Source organism: Pongo abelii, chromosome 12 (genome assembly GCF_028885655.2).
Source record: "Pongo abelii isolate AG06213 chromosome 12, NHGRI_mPonAbe1-v2.0_pri, whole genome shotgun sequence".
Lineage (NCBI taxonomy): Eukaryota > Metazoa > Chordata > Mammalia > Primates > Hominidae > Pongo > Pongo abelii.
The window spans coordinates 43,897,349-43,916,386 of record NC_071997.2 but is presented as its reverse complement, the minus strand read 5'-3'; the positions used below and the strand labels follow the sequence as shown (position 1 = coordinate 43,916,386).

General features: G+C 41.6%; 1 gene segment (V, D, J or C); it reads right to left on the bottom strand.

The window, feature by feature from the left end:
* Positions 1–12,837: 12,837 nt before the first annotated feature.
* Positions 12,838–18,575, bottom strand: LOC100939563 (immunoglobulin kappa variable 1D-13-like). The segment is given in 4 exon segments: positions 12,838–13,383; positions 13,509–13,642; positions 16,324–16,529; positions 18,360–18,575. Coding segments are annotated over 2 exon segments (378 nt in total).
* Between the last annotated feature and the right edge of the window lie 463 nt (positions 18,576–19,038).

Here is a 19,038-nt window from a genome sequence, read left to right as displayed (position 1 = left end):
GTGCCCTAGGCACCAAAGGAGAAGAGGATGGTTTCTGTGCAGGAGATAAGAGCTTTACCACACTTTACATTTCACTATAATTCTAAGTAAAGTTTTGTGGAGAGAAGAGAACATATGGGCAACTTTATCTGGTGGGGTTGGAAGAAGCCAGGCTCTGAGAATGACAATGAATTCACATGTCTAATTTTCCAGATGCCAAATGCTAGCTTTAGTAATTGTGGAAATGTGGACTTTGAGTTTAAGAACTAGACAGACTTAAGGTATTGCAATAAACGATGAGACATTTGGAATAGGGTCCTTAGCCCAGGGCTAAGGTCAGGCTGGCAGTGCCTGAGAGCTGCCAGGCACTGGCCCTGGGCTGTGGAGGGAGCAGCTGCTCTCCTGAGCCACAGGGCTGAGGACCTGGGAGGAACCACAGACCCTGGCCACAGGGCTGCCTGGCAGGTGCTTCAGGGAAGGAAACTGCTCAGAAATTCAGGGGAGCTGCGTTAAGCATATATCCCCCACCCTGGCAAGAGTGAAAATCTCAGAGACCCAGACCTTAGGGCTGGCGTTGGGTCCCTGGGCTGGCTGCTGTTAGCTCTGTCCTCCCTGGGGCTGAATGACTGGGACCCTGCTGGAGCCAAAGACGGACAGTCAGCAAATGTCCTTAAAGTCTTTACTCAGCCAGACCCTGTTCTGCTTGGAAAGAAAAGAAACACACGCTACACAAATAAACATAAAATTATGTGTATCTGTAATATGAATTTCTATTGTAAACTTTACATATTGAATACATATTTAAGAAACAAGTTGTATTTATATATTTGTATATACTATGTATATATGAATAAATATATGATGCACCTTTATATATAAAGAGATATAATTTTGATTGCTTGTATAAGGTGTAGCTTTAAAATTTAATAAATTGAACGTGGACATTGAAAACAAGCACTGGGTGCACCACCTCATGGCCCCTTCCTCACTCCAGGACCTGAGGGTCGTAAAGCTCAGGACCCTCTTCCATGAGCCCCCTGAGCCGAGAGCAGTGAGCTGCCCATTGCTGAGGATCTTGAGTGACCTGAGTGACCTGAGGAGCATCTGTGGAATCACAGAGCAGCAGATGCTCAGGAGATGGATAGTGGGTCTGGGCCCCGATTGGAGGAATGTTTTGTCCTCAGAGCTCAGCATAGACAAGTCCTCCCCTGGTCATTTCTGTCAAACAAAACAGCACATGTAGCTCAGAGGCTGCATGATCACAGGATGAAGCCTCTCCATGGCTCATTCCCGGCTCCCTCTCTGACTGGGCTGATGTGGGATCTCTCTGCCCAGCTTTGATGGCTCACCAGCTGCTGGGACTCTGTTGACAATGGCCTATGTCTGCCCCATGCACAAGCTTCTCAATAGTTGCTATTTTACCTTCTGGTCTCCAATAACCACAACTTGCCAACCATGCCCCTTCCACAAAGATTCATGGACAGGGGTCAGAACTATGGGTTCAGCAATGTGCTGGGGCATATATGTAAGAGAAACAAGGCTTGGACATGTCTGAAGTGAGGATGAATTTTCATCATGAATTGGGAGTAGGAGGTGGGAGAAAACATCCTGACATGCTCCATGCAGTGATGCCCACAACATACACTAGAGGTGCCCATAGAGGAGGTGGGAAGGGGGTGTGAGGCAAAGAGGAGATGTGAATACAGAGGTGTCCCCCAGCCTGTTCCCCTGAGAAGATTTCAGACACTGAGTAGCCCCTGGGCACTTTGAAAGACCGAGGAGAAAGGATCACATAAGGCCAAGAATTTGATAACAGCCTGGGCTACACAGGCAGACCCCATGTCTACAACACACACACACACACACACACAATTTGTTAAAATGTGTGAACAATAACATCACAAAGTGATTATGTATGAACATTTCCTCAGAAATTTAGAAAACGAAGCAATGTCCTCTGAGCTAACAATACTATGATAAATATGTTAATTTTTAAACTATATTTACTACATATATAGTAAATACAGAAAACATAAAATCGTCTATCTAAACATTTCTAAGAGTGGAGTTAAATGGCATTAAATATATTCACATTGTTCTGCTATTGTTACTGATACTAAATCCAGAACCATTTTCATCTGATAAAAATTAACATCTATACCTTTTAAACAGTACTCCCCCGCATTTCCTCTATCCCTATCCCCAGCAACCTCCATTCCAGTTCTGTCTCTATGTCAGTGACATCTTTGAAGCAGGTTCATTGTGCACTGGTTACCGACATACTTGTGTGTGGGGAATAGAACACCGGCCACAGCAGGTTACATTAAGGGGGTTTATTATATACAGATAAGCAGCAAGGGAACACAAAAGTCTTGGACTTATTATGGGTCAGTCCCCCAAGGCACAGGAAAGCTATGTGCAGCTGATGGAGTCGGCTATGTATACCCCACATGCACCACAGCTAGGAACCCAGGAAAGCAGCCACTCTGGGTTTTATATCCACAGGTAACAAGACACACAGGGCTGAAGTGCTGATGGACATTCTATTCTATGGGAAACTGGTATAGAGCACAGGTAGGCTGTTCTGGCCAGTTCCTCTCTATCTCAGGATGTTACAATTCCAGCACATTCTACAGTTATTCTTGAGAACTCTTAAAATAAGCAAGAAAGTGGAGAGAACTAAGTCAGTCCAGGGTCATTGGAGAACTGTCTTGCAGTTACCCCACCACCTAGACATCCCCCTTAGCAAAGCTAGCATATTTCATATGATGACCAACATCCCCTGAACTGGAGGCGGAAGTTTATCTTTTCAGATTGATGAAGCACCTTGACTTACACAATCTCAATGCAAATTATTAAGCCATAGTGAGAGTACATTTCACTGTGCCACGAAAAGCTAGTACCACTGGTAGGAGGATAAGACCCCCCGAAAGCAGTGACTAAGATGTTAAGAGGTGAAAGGGGGATCTTTTAGATGCCCCATTACCTGCAGCCATTGAGCCTGCTTTATGATTGCCCCTACTTGTATTTCTAGGATACCTGAGGTGTTTATCCAGGTACAGCAGGCATTGTTGGGTGTTGGTAATTGCATGGAAAGTCCATTGATTTCCACGAGAATGTGCCCATTGTCATGTTGATTGTGCAGTGAGGCTGTTTCTTGGTCAGAGTTAAGTCTCATGGAATATCCAAAAACAGGACATAAATTCCTCTCAAGGGTGGCCATGGTAGCCCCAGCATGTAATTGAGTGACATACATTTAGCTGTCCAGGAAGCAAGCTATTGCCATAGTCCTTTTCTCCACACATGAGATCCTTTAATAGTTCAGTCACTCAGTTGCTGTTTTTCTGACCAGATGGCTGGGTTGTTGGCAACGGCCCATGATTTAGTGGAAACGGAGCAAAATATAGTGTTAGGGGCAGCCTGCATGGCTACTATCATTGCACGTAGTTTGTCCCACTGGACAGAATGGCCATGTTCAGTGTCAGTCAAAAGATGCCATCCCCTGGCTGGATGGTGGCCACACCCAGTGGACCCACTGGCATGTGTTTTGTACAATCATCAGGGCCCCATGCCATACTGACATAGGCATGTCTCTGAATCTTTGGCTCTATGTTACCAAAGAAGAAACTAAATTGTCCCCTATAGACATTTGTTCCCTTCTAGCAAGCTTGCCATTTGTTCATGGGGCACATGGGTCCTGTGGGATCCTGGTTAGGGATGATTCTGACTGTATCATTTCCATTTAATGATTTCGATCTGTTGGGCCTGTCCAGTTTTATTGATAGGTACCAAAGTGAGAATGGCTAGTTAAGGTAGCAGCATCCTGCCTGGTGCTCTAGCTCTGAGATACTCAGCACCTATCAGTTTCCTACAGTAAGCAAGGAGCTGCCATTCAAAAGAGGCACAACTGGTGGCTGCTTCAGGAAACTTTTGTGTCCAAAGTCTGAGTCTGGTGCACCCAGTGACACTAGAATCACCTGACACCAGCTGTTAGTCTGAGCCCTGATGTGTGATACAATGTGAAGGGTTCAGGAGGGGTCATACTTCTTGGCAAATTAGGTGTTCAGAAGAGCCAGTAGCACTCTAAGTCTCCACTGGGGGAAACTCATATTATTGAGTCCCCACAGGGACCTCCATAACATTGGTTCATGAGACTCCCTGGGAAAGCTGGGAGAGGTGACTGACTGAAGTCCATGTGTTGAATCATCCTCATTATTAAAAGCCCCTGCTCATTAATGGCATTTCGATTAACATCTACTTGGAAAGTATTTTTTCTTTTTGGATTATGGCTCATTTTTAAAACATCTAGTCATAGCTCTTACAGAATGACTTTGTCTGTAATCATCCGGTTGCATTTCTTTTAAGGCCTGATGACGTGTCAAAACCAACAGCCAATATTATTAAAATGTTGTTCTCTTTGCAATGTGATCATCAGATGTAGGCCTTTCAGTTTACCCACTGTTATGATTTTTACATTTCCAGGGCTTCTGTGACAATGGCACTGATGTGACTCCATCCAGCATCCATCGTTGTGAGAACTCTGTCGGGCATATCATCATTGTGGGCATGAATATAATGGAGACTTTCATAGGATGCCATGGTTAATATTCAACATTAGTCAAAATTTCTTTTAGTCATACCCTTGGAGCTCTACTAGGTTGGAAAATATTTTCGGGTAAGGACAATCATTTGGTAGAGTTTTAAAAATAAACGTTATCAATACATTTTCTGCAGTAAGAGTATGAACTATGTGTGGTCCAGAATACATTTTTTTATGGAATGTAACAAAAATTATTTAAATGTATTAAATTTAGATAATAATTTTACAAATAGGCATATATTGGATATATAATAGAATAAACACACTTAAGTATGAGTCCTATATATATAGCCAACATTTTATCAAATAATATATTCACTTGTATGTATCTTACATACATGTATGCACATTTTTCCATACATATGGTAAATTTTAATTTTTTATTTAAATATTAGTTTTAATTTTGTCATTGATTTTCTCTTAATAAGTTTATAATTTGATTACTAAATATTTACATTTATGCCGCCAATTTAAGAAAAAATACATGTGTGTATATATAGGTAGAGGTGTAAATACTGTATCAGTAAGCTTTTATGCATTAATGGTTGGTAACTGGTTAAATACACAACTCAGTGACAGATAACAGTAAACATTTGTTTTCATGTTCATGGATGCTCATGTTCACAATAATCTGGCTGATCAAGGAAGGGCTCAAGTGAGTGGTTTCTCTGCATGGCACTGAGCTCATCTTCAGCCTATACATATCAGTTGTCTCAGGACAAGGCTGAACAGCAATGACTACACATGACTCAAGATTCTTCTGGCAGATCACAAGAGAGAATAACAGCCCAAACCAAACTACACAGTTGAGTTTAAGTCCAATAATTTCTAACATAGCTTCACACGTTTCAAATATATTGCTTTATTTCAGTGAGTACAAATTTTTAAGAAAATGTTTACTCCATTTAATTATAGAGGTGTTTGATCATTTCATGGACAAATAATTAGGTTTTCAACCTTTACAATGTTGAAAATATTTGCACATGTAAATTTGCATCAATAAGAAAATAAAGCTGGATGTGTTTTCAACATGTGTCTTTAAATACAATTTATTTAAATGGCCTCATGGGGGAAAATCATTTTAACTTACATAAATATCCCTTTTTGTCTCTCTTGTTTCTTATAGAGTTGCCCAATAAGAAGTTCTCCCATGAGATTTGGAAGTCAGAAAAGAATGACTCAACATTCTTCATTGGTACCTAAGACAGACACAGGGACAGAAGTGAGGACTGGAGAAACACCTGGAAAGATGCTGTAGGAAGCTGACAGCATCACCACCCCCACCCCTAAGCTACCAGACAGGACTGAGGACCACATGGTTAGATAGCCCATACTTCAGGGGAAGATGCATTCTGTTTTCTGAGGGAGCACCAGAGATTCCTGCTTCTAATATCAGCTTTCATGACTACTATATCCTTGGCTTTGAAAGGTTGTAGTGTGAAAATTAATCTTAGGAATTCGGTCATTCTTGTCATTCCCAATAGAGCAAAGAAACCAGAGGGGAAAGGCACTCAGGGTGCAAAACATTGTTTCTAGAATGCAATTGAAATAGGCCCTATTATCCATGGAACTAATGTTTATGGTTTTTTGAATAAATGTAGAAATTGACTCCCCCAGTCTTAAAACTCAAGATAGTTACATCTGTCTTATGTGAGTGTTTTTTTTTTTTTTTTTTCCAGTAAACCAATGAACAGGCTCCCAGATACTATCAAGGAGCTGAAACTTACATATCATTGAATCAGGACACTGAGACATCAGACCCTTCACCCATTATGATTGCCTCACTGACCTCCTGCTTCCTATTGACCAAATTATCTTCCTTACCCCTTGCTAATTCCTGTTTTCCCACATTTCTTCCCTGCTATATAAACTCCTAATTTCAGTTGGTCAGGGAGATACATTTGCGAATGGTGTCGCATCTCCTCAGTTGCAGCACTTGATTAAAGCCTGTTCCTTGGCAATACTTGTTGTCTTAGTGATTGGCTTTCTGTGTGGTGAGCTGCAGGATCTACACTGAATCCCTGGCATTTCAGTAACAAAATTCTCTGCAAGCTTCACTGCTTTGGCTTATTGTAATCTGAAATCAAATTTGTCCACAACTTCTAAGATAACTTGATATAATTCTACGATTCACTTTGTCCACCACTGCTTACCAGTCTGAGCTTGCCAGCTCCCAACCGTTCCTAGTGCCAATGAACTTTCTCAAAGAGCCATAGGTAACGTTTTCCCTTTTTCATAAAATGCTAATTTTCTCTTCATTCTTCCAATATATTGAAGACCACTAAGTTTTCCTGTATGCCCCACTTGGCAAATATTTCTTTGCAAATAAAATATTAAATTTAGAGATTCATCTCTACATTTTATTTAGACTTTAATAGTTTACTTTAATTCTCTGTATTAAGACAATTCCTTCTTAGAATATCTATAGTGGCTTCTTCTGTGTTATATGAATTCCAGCTGAAGCCATAAACTAGACTCCTCAAGGGTCATGATCTCTGTATTTATCAAATCCGGAGAGGTATTGCTATGTCTGTGCAGTTGCGCCTGAGAAAGAGAAAAGAATTAGGGTGCACAGGTGATTTCATGTCCCCCTCTACCAACACCATCAGAGTGTGGCTGCATCTGAGTGACACTCTCAGCCAATGGAGGCATCAGGAGGAGCAGCTGGGGCAGCCCAGCCTCACACATCTGCTTCCCTGGGGGTTTATGTTCGGGTGTGTAACACTGTGGGAGGGTAACTATTATACTGTTGACCGTAATAAGTTGCAAAATCTTCAGGCTGCAGGCTGCTGATGGTGTGAGTGAATTCTGTCGCAGATTCACTGCCACTGAACCTTGATGGGACCCCACTTTGTAAACTGGATGCATCATAGATCAGGAGCTTAGGGACTTTCCCTGGTTTCTGCTGATACCAGGCTAACCAGCTGCTAATACCCTGACTTGCCCGACAAGAGATGGTGACTCTCTCTCCTACAGATGCAGGCAGGGAAGATGGAGACTGGGTCATCTGGATGTCACATCTGGAACCTGAGATTGGAAACATAAAAACAAATGTCCACACAATTAATCATGTTGCAAGATAATTTCCCTGAATAGTAAAGCAGTGCTGAGCACCCTGGGCTGAGTAAACTGCTAGTGTTCTCCTTCCTTACCTGGGAGCCAGAGCAGCAGAAGTCCCAGGAGCTGAGTAGGGACCCTCATGTCCAGGCTGTGTCCTGAGTGGGTCTGACTCCTGCACAAAGTGTGACCAGCCTATTAAGAAGTCTTCAGGGCAGGAGGGTGTGTTCTGGGAATATGCAAATGAGCAGAGGATGGGGCAGGCTGGGCACAGCTGCAGGGCTGGCTCATCTCAGTAACTCAGCACCAGCTCAGTGTCCCCAGGTGTCCCAGGTAAGACCAGGGTAGCACAAATTTGTCTGCAGAGAATGTGTTTCTACTGGGGACTATTTTGTTATGAGAAACATTTTTTGGTTTCTTTTTGACAGTTTGAAATATTCCTCAGGAGTCGATGGAATAATGTATTTCATTGGTGTATGGGGATTATTTAGGAGAATATTGTTGTTTGTAGGAAACCCATAGAAAAATGTTAGACAGTACAATTCTCAAGTCTTCAAAAGACTCTTATGTGATTCTGGTTAGGGAAGGGGGTATTTGTCTTATACGTGAAACATTTCTGTGAGTTTAACATTGTTGCTTTCTAAAAAAATTAAAAATAAAATTTATTGACATGGTGCTACATATATTTGTAAGTATTAGGTAACGGTGTTATGCCATTTTTCTTACCAGTATGAGATCAAACTATGTACTATAGATACACAAAGATGATACTGTGTTTTCTTGATGCATGCAGCAGTCACAGATCCACCATTATCAAGAGTGACAGGTCTCTATAGTACTCAGACATTAAATGGGCTGCACCTTATTCTTGTTTTGGGCACCTTCATAGTCTACCTTCTTTTCTGCCATTGAGTATTATTTCCCAAAGTTCATCTCTCTTAGTGAGGGTGACCACTGCATGGAGCATGTCCCTGCCATGCACCATCAATGACACTTTCCTCTTTTACTTTTTATCAGTGACTGAGGACATCATCATGACCCAGACACCAGCCTCCCTGTTAATAGCTTTAGGAAAGAGATACTTAATCTCTTATTAAGCAGTTGCCCATTAACATGGAGAAATCACTTGGATCCAGATGAAAATGGCCAGGGATTTGCACTTGTTATATCTCCTATCTCTGATGTGCCCAAAAATGTCCCAGCCTGGCTCAGTAGCAGGGGAAGTGGATCCAACTACATCAGCATCAGTGGGCTGCCACCTAGGACCCCACAAAATTTTACTGATGCCTGAGTAGGGGAGCCAAATCACAGTGCTGTAGCCCATGCACAAACCTTCCTGCTGCTTTCTAAGCTGCCTGAATTTTAAGGGAACTTGCTTATATTGGGAGAAAGGAAGAAAGCTCCATTTGTCCTCTAAATGTTTGCTGAAAATGAACGGACAAAATAAAGATTAATAAGAGAAAAGGCAAACAAAATTCATTTGAAGTACAGCAGAATATCATTGCAGGGTGATTACCCAGATAACTCAATGAAATCCAGTTGTTTATATTTTGTCTAGGGAAGAGGGAATTGAGAAGTGTAGGCAATCTGGAGAGAATAGATGAGAACAGAAGTGCATCCTCAAAAGAACAGGTAATAGCCTGTCTGGATAAAGCATCACCTTCCAGTCTCTTCTATTTTAGATTCCTGTTTTGTGTTAATCTTCCCTGATATAAAAATTCTCAGGAAGAATTTTCTTGACAATTGGTTTCCTTCTGGAGAATCTGCTTTTACACAGATAAGGGACATTTAGGAAAAGCCCTTTTGTGCATTTGCTGCTTTCTAAATGCCTTTGGTTTTACATAATCATCTTACCAATGCAGCGTAGTTTGAGATGTTATTTTCTGGATTCCTTTACTTGGAACTACCTGCCAAGATCCTGTTCCAGAGAGATGCAGCTACAGATTGAATGAGCAGTTGACCCCTGAACAATGTGGAGGTTGGGGCACTGATCACAGGTGCAGATGAAAACCTGTGTAGAACTTTTGCATTTCTAACTCCAGGCATCATCTCGAAAGCAAAGAAAGCAGACCTTAACCTGCCCATGCCTTGATCTTAAATTTCCCATTCTCCAGAAGTGTGAGGAAATACATTTCTGTTCTTTATGAATTACACAGTGACAAGGAATCTGTTATAGCAGCTTGAAAGAGAACAAGAGAGACAGCTCACAATCAGTGAGGACAGGATGAGGTGTATACATACCCCAGCTTCCTCATCTCTCAGGTGGAACAGCCCAGAGTAATTTAGTTCATGCTTCCACACGTGGTTGACCTTCAGTTATCCTGAGTCAGGTGGGTTGTTGATGTGTCTTTTACCATTCATCTTCTGTTCTCTTCCTCACTTTCCTCCTTTCCTCCCAGTGTAAATTTGCTGCTTAAACAGGAATCCTCATTGTGGGTGGACCCAAACTAAGATAGTAAAAAAAAAAATTGTTAATCTTTTGTAAGAGGGGTAGTTCTCATCTGAATTCTAATAATTTCTTTTTCTTTGACATGTAGCAATATTCAGGAAGCACTTAACTTTTTTTTTTTTTTTACCAATCTGTTTTACATTCAGTTTGTGAACTGATTTTGTTTTTCTGTGGGTTAAAGCCAAAAATTAAGTTGTAAGCCACCAACCTGCTGAATGGACTCCTCTTTTGGCAAAGAGCACTTCAAAGAAATCTGAAAAACTAGGTTAGGTCGTGACTGGCAGATGGGTTTAGATGTGCCTCATTATACTCTCCTCCCTTTGGAGTTCAGACACAACTGACCAGCATTATCATTACAACAGAGATCTTTGGACTGACAAAACAGACGCTTGGTAGCAATAAGATACCATACTCCAACATGACAGATAATAGGCCCTGAAGAAAATCTAAATATTTTACCCTAAAAATATTTCTTTGATATATTCTGAAGTGGTTCTGCAAAGCTGCCTGTTGTGGGGGAAATTTGCATTCTATAGAGAATCTCCTCCCCTTACTAAGTCTTTTTTAGAGTCTGACATTTTTTAAAGGCCCAATAAGCAACATTCACCATCTACTTTATTTGCTACCCATAGGATTCATCTACTTGACAAGAACCTTGGCTTCCACACCCCCTTTTCTAGACTCAAGCATTTCTTTATGATGAATTCAACTCTTTAGGCAGAGCTTAACTCTTTCAACCAGTAGCCAGTCAGGAAAGCTTTGAATCCACCTATGACCTGGAAGCCCCTGCTTCAAACTATCCCACCTTTCCAGGACAAACTAATGTATATCTGACATGTATTGGTTTATGTCTTTGCCTGTAATTTCTGTGTCTCCCTAAAGTGTATAAAACCAATGTGTAATCCAACCATCCTGGGCACATGTTTACAGGACCTCCTAAGGCTGTGTCACAGGCCATAAGCCATATTTTTGGCAAAATAAACCTGTAAATTGATTGAGACCTGTCTCAGATACTGTTTTGTTTATGCTGGGTCACAAAATTTAAAAATCCTCTAAAACTATCTACACATCAATAAATCTACATTAGAGACAGTGGAGTGAGCATACCCCAACAGATAAAACTCACAAGTTAGAGGAACCTGAGTCTAAGATTTTGTCCACCTCTCTTGATTCATAAAACTACTTCGTGATTCTTTAAATTTTACTTTAGAGAAGGACAATTTTGGGGAATATGTTTATGGTCGGTGGAATGAATAATGTCCCACCCCAAAAGATGTCCATGTCCTCTTCTCTGGAACCCAAGTGTTACAGGAGTTATTAAGAAATTATTGTAGGCAGATAGAGAGGAAAAGGAGTCCTTGGGAAGGTTTTGTTTCCTTTAAATCAGCTCTAGAAACACTTCTTGTCTAGTCAGAAAGCCCTGGCTCTTAGAGTGAGGCTGGAAAGCTTTCCTATGCAAATGCCAGCCATTAGAAACTGGATTCACCCAAACATGGCGATTCCCACCGTTTTCTTCCTTGTCAACACATGTGCCTGGAGGAAAACCTGAAAGATGCTGTAGGAAGCTGAGAGCATCAGCACTCCCACCCTTAAGCTTTCAGACAGGACTGAGGACCACATGGTTAGATAGCCCATACTTCAGGGGCAGAAGCATTCTATTTTCTGAGGGAGTACCAGAGAATCCTGCTTCTACTATCAACCTTCCTGACTACTATATCCTTGACTTTGAAAGGTTGTAGTGTAAAAGTTAATCGTAGGAATTCGGTCATTCTTGACATACTCAACAGAGCCAAGAAACCAGAAGGGAAAACCACTCAGGGTGCAAAATATTGTTTCTAGAATGCAATTGAAATAGGCCTTATTATTCCATGGAACTAATATTTTTGATTTTTGGAATAAACAGAAACTGACTCCCCCAGTCTTAAAACTCAAGGTAGTTACATTTGTTAATCTGAGTTCTTTTTTCAGGAAACCAACCATCAGGCCTCTAGATACTGTCAAGGAGCTGAAAGTTATATATCACTGAATTGGGACAGTGAGATATCAGACCCTTCACCCATTATGATTGCCTAACTGACCTCCTGCTTCCTGTTGACTAAATTATCTTTTTTACCCCTCCCTAATTCCTGTTTTCCACATTTCTTCCTGCTATATAAACCCCTAATTTTAGTTGGTCAGGGAGATGCATTTGAGAATGGTGTCCCATCTCCTCGGCTGCAGCACCTGATTAAATCCCATTCCTTGGCAATACTTGTTGTCTCAGTGATTGGCTTTCTGTGTGGTGAGCCGCAGGATCTATACTGAATCCCTGGCATTTCAGTAACAAAATTCTCTGCAAACTTCCCTGCTTTGGCTTATTGTAACCTGAAATCAAATTTACCCACAACTTCTGAAATAACTTAATATAATTCTAGGATTCAGTTTGACCACCACTGCTTACCAGTCTGAGCTTGCCAGCTTCCAACCCTTACTACAGTCAATAAAATTTCTCAAAGAGCAATAGGTAATAATTTCCCTTTTTCATAAAACTCTTTGTCCTTCCAACATATTGAAGACCATTGAGTTTTCCTGTATGCCCCATTTGGCAAAAAATTATTAGCAAATAAAACATTAAATTTATCTCTACATTTTATTTAGACTTCAATACTTTAGACTCTAATTCTCTGTATTAAGACAATTCCTGCTTAGAATATCTATAGTGGCCTATTCTCTGTTATATGAATTCCAACTGAAGCCATAAACTAGACTCCTCAGGTGTCATGATCTCTGTCTTTATTAAATCAGCAGAGGCATTGTTATGTCTGTGCAGCTGGGGCTGAGTAAAGAAAAAGAAATTGGGATGCAGAGGTGACTTCATATCCTCCTCTACCAACACCATCAGAGTGTGGCTGCATCTGAGGAACACTCTCAGTGATGGAGGCATCAGGAGGAGCAGCTGAGGCAGCCCAGCCTCACACAGCTGCTTCCCTGGGGGTTTATGTTCGGGTTTGTAACACTGTGGGAGGGAAACTGTTAACCTGTTGACAATAGTAAGCTGCAAAATCTTCAGGCTGCAGGCTGCTGATGGTAAGAGTGAAATCTGTCCCAGATCCACTGCCGCTGAACCTTGATGGGACCCCACTTTGCAAACTGGACGCCTTATAGATCAGGAGCTTAGGAGCTTTCCCTGGTTTCTGCTGATACCAATTTAAATTATTGCTAATGCCCTGACTTGCCCGGCAAGTGATGGTGACTCTGTCTCCTACAGATGCAGACAGGGAGGATGGAGACTGGGTCAGCTGGATATCACATCTGGCACCTGAGATTGGAAACATAAAAACAAATGTCCACACAATTAATCATGCTGTAAGAGAAGTTCCCTGAAGGGCCAGGCGGTACAGAGCACACTGGGCTAGGTAAATTCCTAGTGTTCTCCTTCCTTACCTGGGAGCCAGAGCAGCAGGAGCCCTAGGAGCTGAGTAGGGACCCTCATGTCCATGCTGTGTCCTGACTGGGACTGACTCCTGCACAGGGTGTGACCAGCCTATTAAGAAGTCTTCAGGGCAGGAGGATGTGCTCTGAGAACATGCAAATGAGCAGAAGATGGGGCAGGCTGGGCACAGAGACAGGGCTGTCTCATCTCAGTAACTCAGCACCAGCTCAGTGTCCCCAGGTGTTCCAGGTAAGACCAGGGTAGCACAAATTTGTCTGCAAAGAATGTGTTTCCACTGGGGACTATTTTGTTATGAGAGACATTTTTTAGGTTTTTTTTTTTTGACAATTTGAAATATTCCTCAGGAGTCAATGGAGTAATGTATTTCATTGGTGTATGGGGATTATTTAGGAGAGTATTCTTGTTTGTACGAAATACATAATAAAATGTTAGATGGTATGATTCTCAGGTCTTCAAAAGACTCTCATATGATTCTGGTTAGAGAAGGGGTTACTTTGTCCTATACTTGGAACACTTCCATGAGTTTAACATGATTCCTTTCTAAAAAAATTAAAAATAAAATTTATTGACATGATGCTATATATACATGTTAGTATTAGGTAATGGTGTTATGCCATTGTTCTTACCAATATAAGATGAAGTAATTTACTACAGATACACAGAGATGATACCTTGTTTCCTCAATGCATGTAGCACTCACAGATCCACCATTATCAGGAGCTACAGGTCTCTTTAATACCCAGGGACCAAATGCGCTGCACCTTATTCTTGTTTTGAGCACCTTCATAGTCTACCTCCTTTTCTGCCATTGAGTATTATTTCCCAAAGTTCATCTCTCTTACTGAGGGTGGCCACTGCATGGAGCATGTCCCTGCCATGCACCATCAATGACACTTTCCTCTTTTACATTTTATCAGTGACTGGGGACATCATCATGACCCAGACACCAGCCTTCCTGTTACCATTTTTAGGAAAGAGACAGTCAATCTCTTATCAAGCAATTGCCTATGTACATGGAGAAAGCAGTTTGATCCAGATGAAACTGGAAATGATTTGCAATCATTATATCGCACATATCTAATGTGCCCCAAAATATCCCAGTCTGGCTTAGTAGCAGGGGAAGTGGATCCAACTATATCAGCATCAGTGGGCTGCAGCCTAGGACTGTACAAAATTTTACTGATGCCTGACTAGGGGAGCCAAATCACAGTGCTGTAGCCCATGCACAAACCTTCCTGCTGCTTTGTAAGCTGCCTGAATTTTAAGGGACTTGGTTATATTGCAAGAAAGGAAGAAAGTTTCATTTGTCCTCTAAATGTTTGCTGAAAATAAACTGACAAAAGGAAGATTAATAAGAGAAAAGGCAAAAAAATTCATTTAAAGTGCAGCAGGATATCATAGCAGGGTGATTACCCAGATAACTCAATGAGATCCAGTAGTTCATATTTCCTTTCTATTTAAGAGGGAATTGGGAATTGTAGGCAACCTGGAGAGAATAGATGAGAAAAGAAGTGCATCCTCAAAAGCACAGGCAATAGCCTGCCTGGATAAAGCATCAATTCCCAGTCTCTTCTATTTTTGATTTCTGTTTTGTGTTAATCTTCCCTGATATAAAAATTCTCAGGAAGGATTTTTTTGACTATTGGTTTCCTTCTGGAGAATCTGCTTTTTGGCAGATAAGGGATGTTCAGGAGAAGCCTTTTTGTGCATTTGCTGCTTTCTAAATGCCTTTGGTTTTACATAATCATCATACAAATGCAGCATAGTTTGAGATGTTATTTTCTGGATTCCTTTACTTGCAACCCACCTGCCAAGATCCTGTTCCAGAGAGATGCAGCTACAGACTGAAAGAGCAGTTGACCCCTGAACAACACGGAGGTTGGGGCACTGACCTCGGGTGCACATGAAAACCTGTGTAGAACTTTTGCATTTCTAACTTAAGTACTAATAGCTTACTTTTGACTGGAAGCCTTAATGATAAAATAAATAGTTGATTAACACTTTTTAAGTTATTTATATCATATACTCTATTATTCCAATAAAGTATGCTAAAGAAAAAAATGTAATTAAGTAAACTATAAAAATGAGAAAATATATTTACTACTTATTAAGTACTTGCTCACAGGTGACACACACAGAAGAAAATATAAGTGGATCTGCAAATTTCCAACCCAATTTATTCAAGGGTTAACTGTACCAGGATGAATGTAGGAGCCCCCATCTATAGTCTAGGGCTTTCCCTTTGCTGTACCTCTGCTCACTTCCAGTGGCAATATACATGTCTTATGTTCTTTACAGTCTTGGGCAGAGAACTCTGCCTGCATGCATTGCTGACCAAATGGCCTGGAATATGTATCTCTTAGGATAGTTCTATGGTTTGACTGTGTCCTCCAGAATCCACCTGTTGTAAAGTTAATTCTCAGTGTAACGGTATTGCCATGTGGGGCCTATTGGGATGTGTTTAGATCATGAGTGTGGTGCCCTCTAGTGGAATACATTAATGCCACTATAAACAGCGATTATGGGGCTGGGATCTCTCTCCCTCTTCTGCTTGTCTGTCATGTTAAGACATGGCCTTCCTTCCTTTGAAGGACCCCAAACTCCAGGCATCATCTTGAAAGCAAAGAAAGCAGACCTTAACCTGCCCATGGCTTGAACTTAAATTTCCCATTCTCCAGAAGTGTAAGAAAATAAATTTGTGTTCTTTATGAATTACTCAGTGAAAAGGAATCTGTTACAGCAGCTTGAAATGGAACAAGAAAGACAGCTCACAATCAGTGAGGACAGGATGAGGTGTATACATACTTCAGCTTCCTCATCTCTCAGGTGGAACAGCCCGGAGGAATTTAGTCCATGTTTCCACAGGTGGTTGATCTTCAGTTCTCCTGAGTCAGGTGTGTTTTTGATGCGTCTTTTACAATTCATCTTCTGTTCCCTTCCTCACTTTCCTCCTTTTCTCCCAGCGTAAATTTGCTGACTAAACAGGAATCCTCATTGCTGGTGGACCCAAACTAAGACAGTAAAAAAAAAAAAAATCGTTAATCTTTTGTATGAGGGGTATTTCTCATCTGAACTCTAATAATTTCTTTTTCTTTGACATGTAGGAATATGCAGGAGGCACTTAATTTTTCTTTACCAATCTATTTCAGATTGAATTTGTGCAGTGATTTTGTTTTTCTGTGTGTTAAAACCAAAAATTAAGTTGTAGGCCACCAACCAGCTGAATGGACTCCTCTTTTGGCAGAAAGCACTTCAAAGAAATTTGAAAAACTAGATTAGGCCATGACTGGCAGGTGGGTTTAGATGTGCCTCATGATACTCTCCTCCCATTATACTCTCCTCCCATTATACTCTCCTCCCAACTGACCAGCATTATCATTACAACAGAGATCTTTGGACTGATGAAACAGATACTTTTTAGCAATAAGATACCATACTCCAACATGACAGATAATAGGCCCTGGAGAAAATCAGAATATTTTATCCTAAAAATATTTCTTTGACATATTCTGAAGTGGCCCTGCAAAGCTGCCTGTTGTGGGGGAAATTTGCATTCTATAGAGAATCTCCTCCCCTTACTAAGTCTTTTCCAAAGAGTCTGACATTTTTTTCTAAGGTCTGGTAATTAACATTCACCATCTACTTTATTTACTACCCATAGAATTCATCTACATGACAAGAACCCCCCATTTTCTAGACTCAAGCATTTCTTTATGATGAATTCAACTCTTTAGGCAGAGCTTAACTCTTTCAACCAGTTGCCAGTCAGGCCAGCTTTGAATCCACCTATGACCTGGAAACCCCTGCTTCAAGCTATCCCACCTTTCCAGGACAAACTAATGTGTATCTTATATATACTGATTTATGTCTTTGCCTGTAATTTCTGTGTCTCCTAAAGTGTATAAAACCAACGTACAATCCAACCACCTTGGGCACATGTTTGCAGGACCTCCTAAGGCTGTGTCACAGGCCATAAGCCATATATTTGGCAAAATAAAACTGTAAATTGATTGAGACCTGTCTCAGATAGTGTTTTGCTTACACTGGGTCACAAAATTTAAAAATGCCTAAACCGCAGCAGCCCGGCATTCTTCCAGGACCTCCTCCCCCAAGATCTTGCTTCAAGTGCTGGAAATCTGGCCACTGGGCCGAGGAATGCCCACAGCCCGGGATTCCTCCTAAGCCGTGTCCCAGCTGTGCGGGACCCCACTGGAAATTGGACTGTCCAACTCTCCCGGCAGCCACTCCCAGAGCCCCTGGAACTCTGGCCCAAGGCTCTCTGACTGACTCCTTCGCAGATCTTCTCAGCTTAGCCGCTGAAGACTGATGCTGCCCAATCGTCTTGGAAGCCTTCTGGACCATCACAGACACTTTGGGTAACTCGTACAGTGGAGGGTAAGTCCATCCCCTTCTTAATCAGTGTGGAGGCTACCCACTCCACATTACCTTCTTTTCGAGGACCTGTTTCCCTTGCCGCCATAACTGTTGTGGGTATCCATGGCCAGGCTTCTAACCTCTTAAAACTCCCCAACTCTGGTGCAAACTTGGACAACATTATTTTATGCACTCCTTTTTAGTTATCCTTACCTTCCCAGTTTCCTTATTAGATCGAGACATTTTAACAAAACTATCCGCTTCCCTGACTATTCCTGGGCTACAGCCACACCTCATTGCCACCCTTTTCCTCACTTCAAAGCCTCCTTCGCATCCTCCCCTGTGTCTCCCTGCCTTAATCCACAAGTATGGGATACCTCTACTCCTTCCTTGGCAACTGATCATGCACCCCTTACCATCCCGTTAAAACCTAATCACTGTTACCACTACAGCCTGTTATCACCCACCTATTACAACATGGCCTCTTAAAGCCTACAAATTCTCCTTACTGAGGGAAGAGAGAGATCCTCTCATATTGTTTTATATTATTTTATACTCAGTACCTGTTTAAAGAGTAAAAAACAAGGAAGTGAAATCAGAGACAGGCAGCCCGGCACCAGGCCCAAAACCAGGCCTGGGCCTGCCTGGCCTAAACCTAGTAGTTAAAAATCAACTCATGACTTAGCAACCAATGTTATCCATAGATTCCGGGCATTGTGTGGAAGAACATTGTGAAACTCCCTGTTCTGTTCTGTTTGACTCTGACTACCAGTGCATGAAGCCCCTGTTACATACCCCCTAGATTGCTCAATCAATCACGACCCTTTCATGTAAAATCTTTAGTGTTGTGAGCCCTTAAACGGGACAGAAATTGTGCACTCAAGGAGCTCGGATTTTAAGACAGTAGCTTGCCAATGCTCCCAGCTGAATAAAGCCCTTCCTTCTACAACTCGGTGTCTGAGAGGTTTTGTCCATGGCTCGTCCTGCTACATTACAACTCCTCTATCCTACCCATCCAGGAACCAGACAAATCTTACAGGTTGGTTCAGGATCTTCGCCTTATTAATCAAATCGTCTTTCCCATCCACCCTATAGTGCCAAACCCATACACCCTCCTATCTTCAATACCCCCTTCCACAACTCACT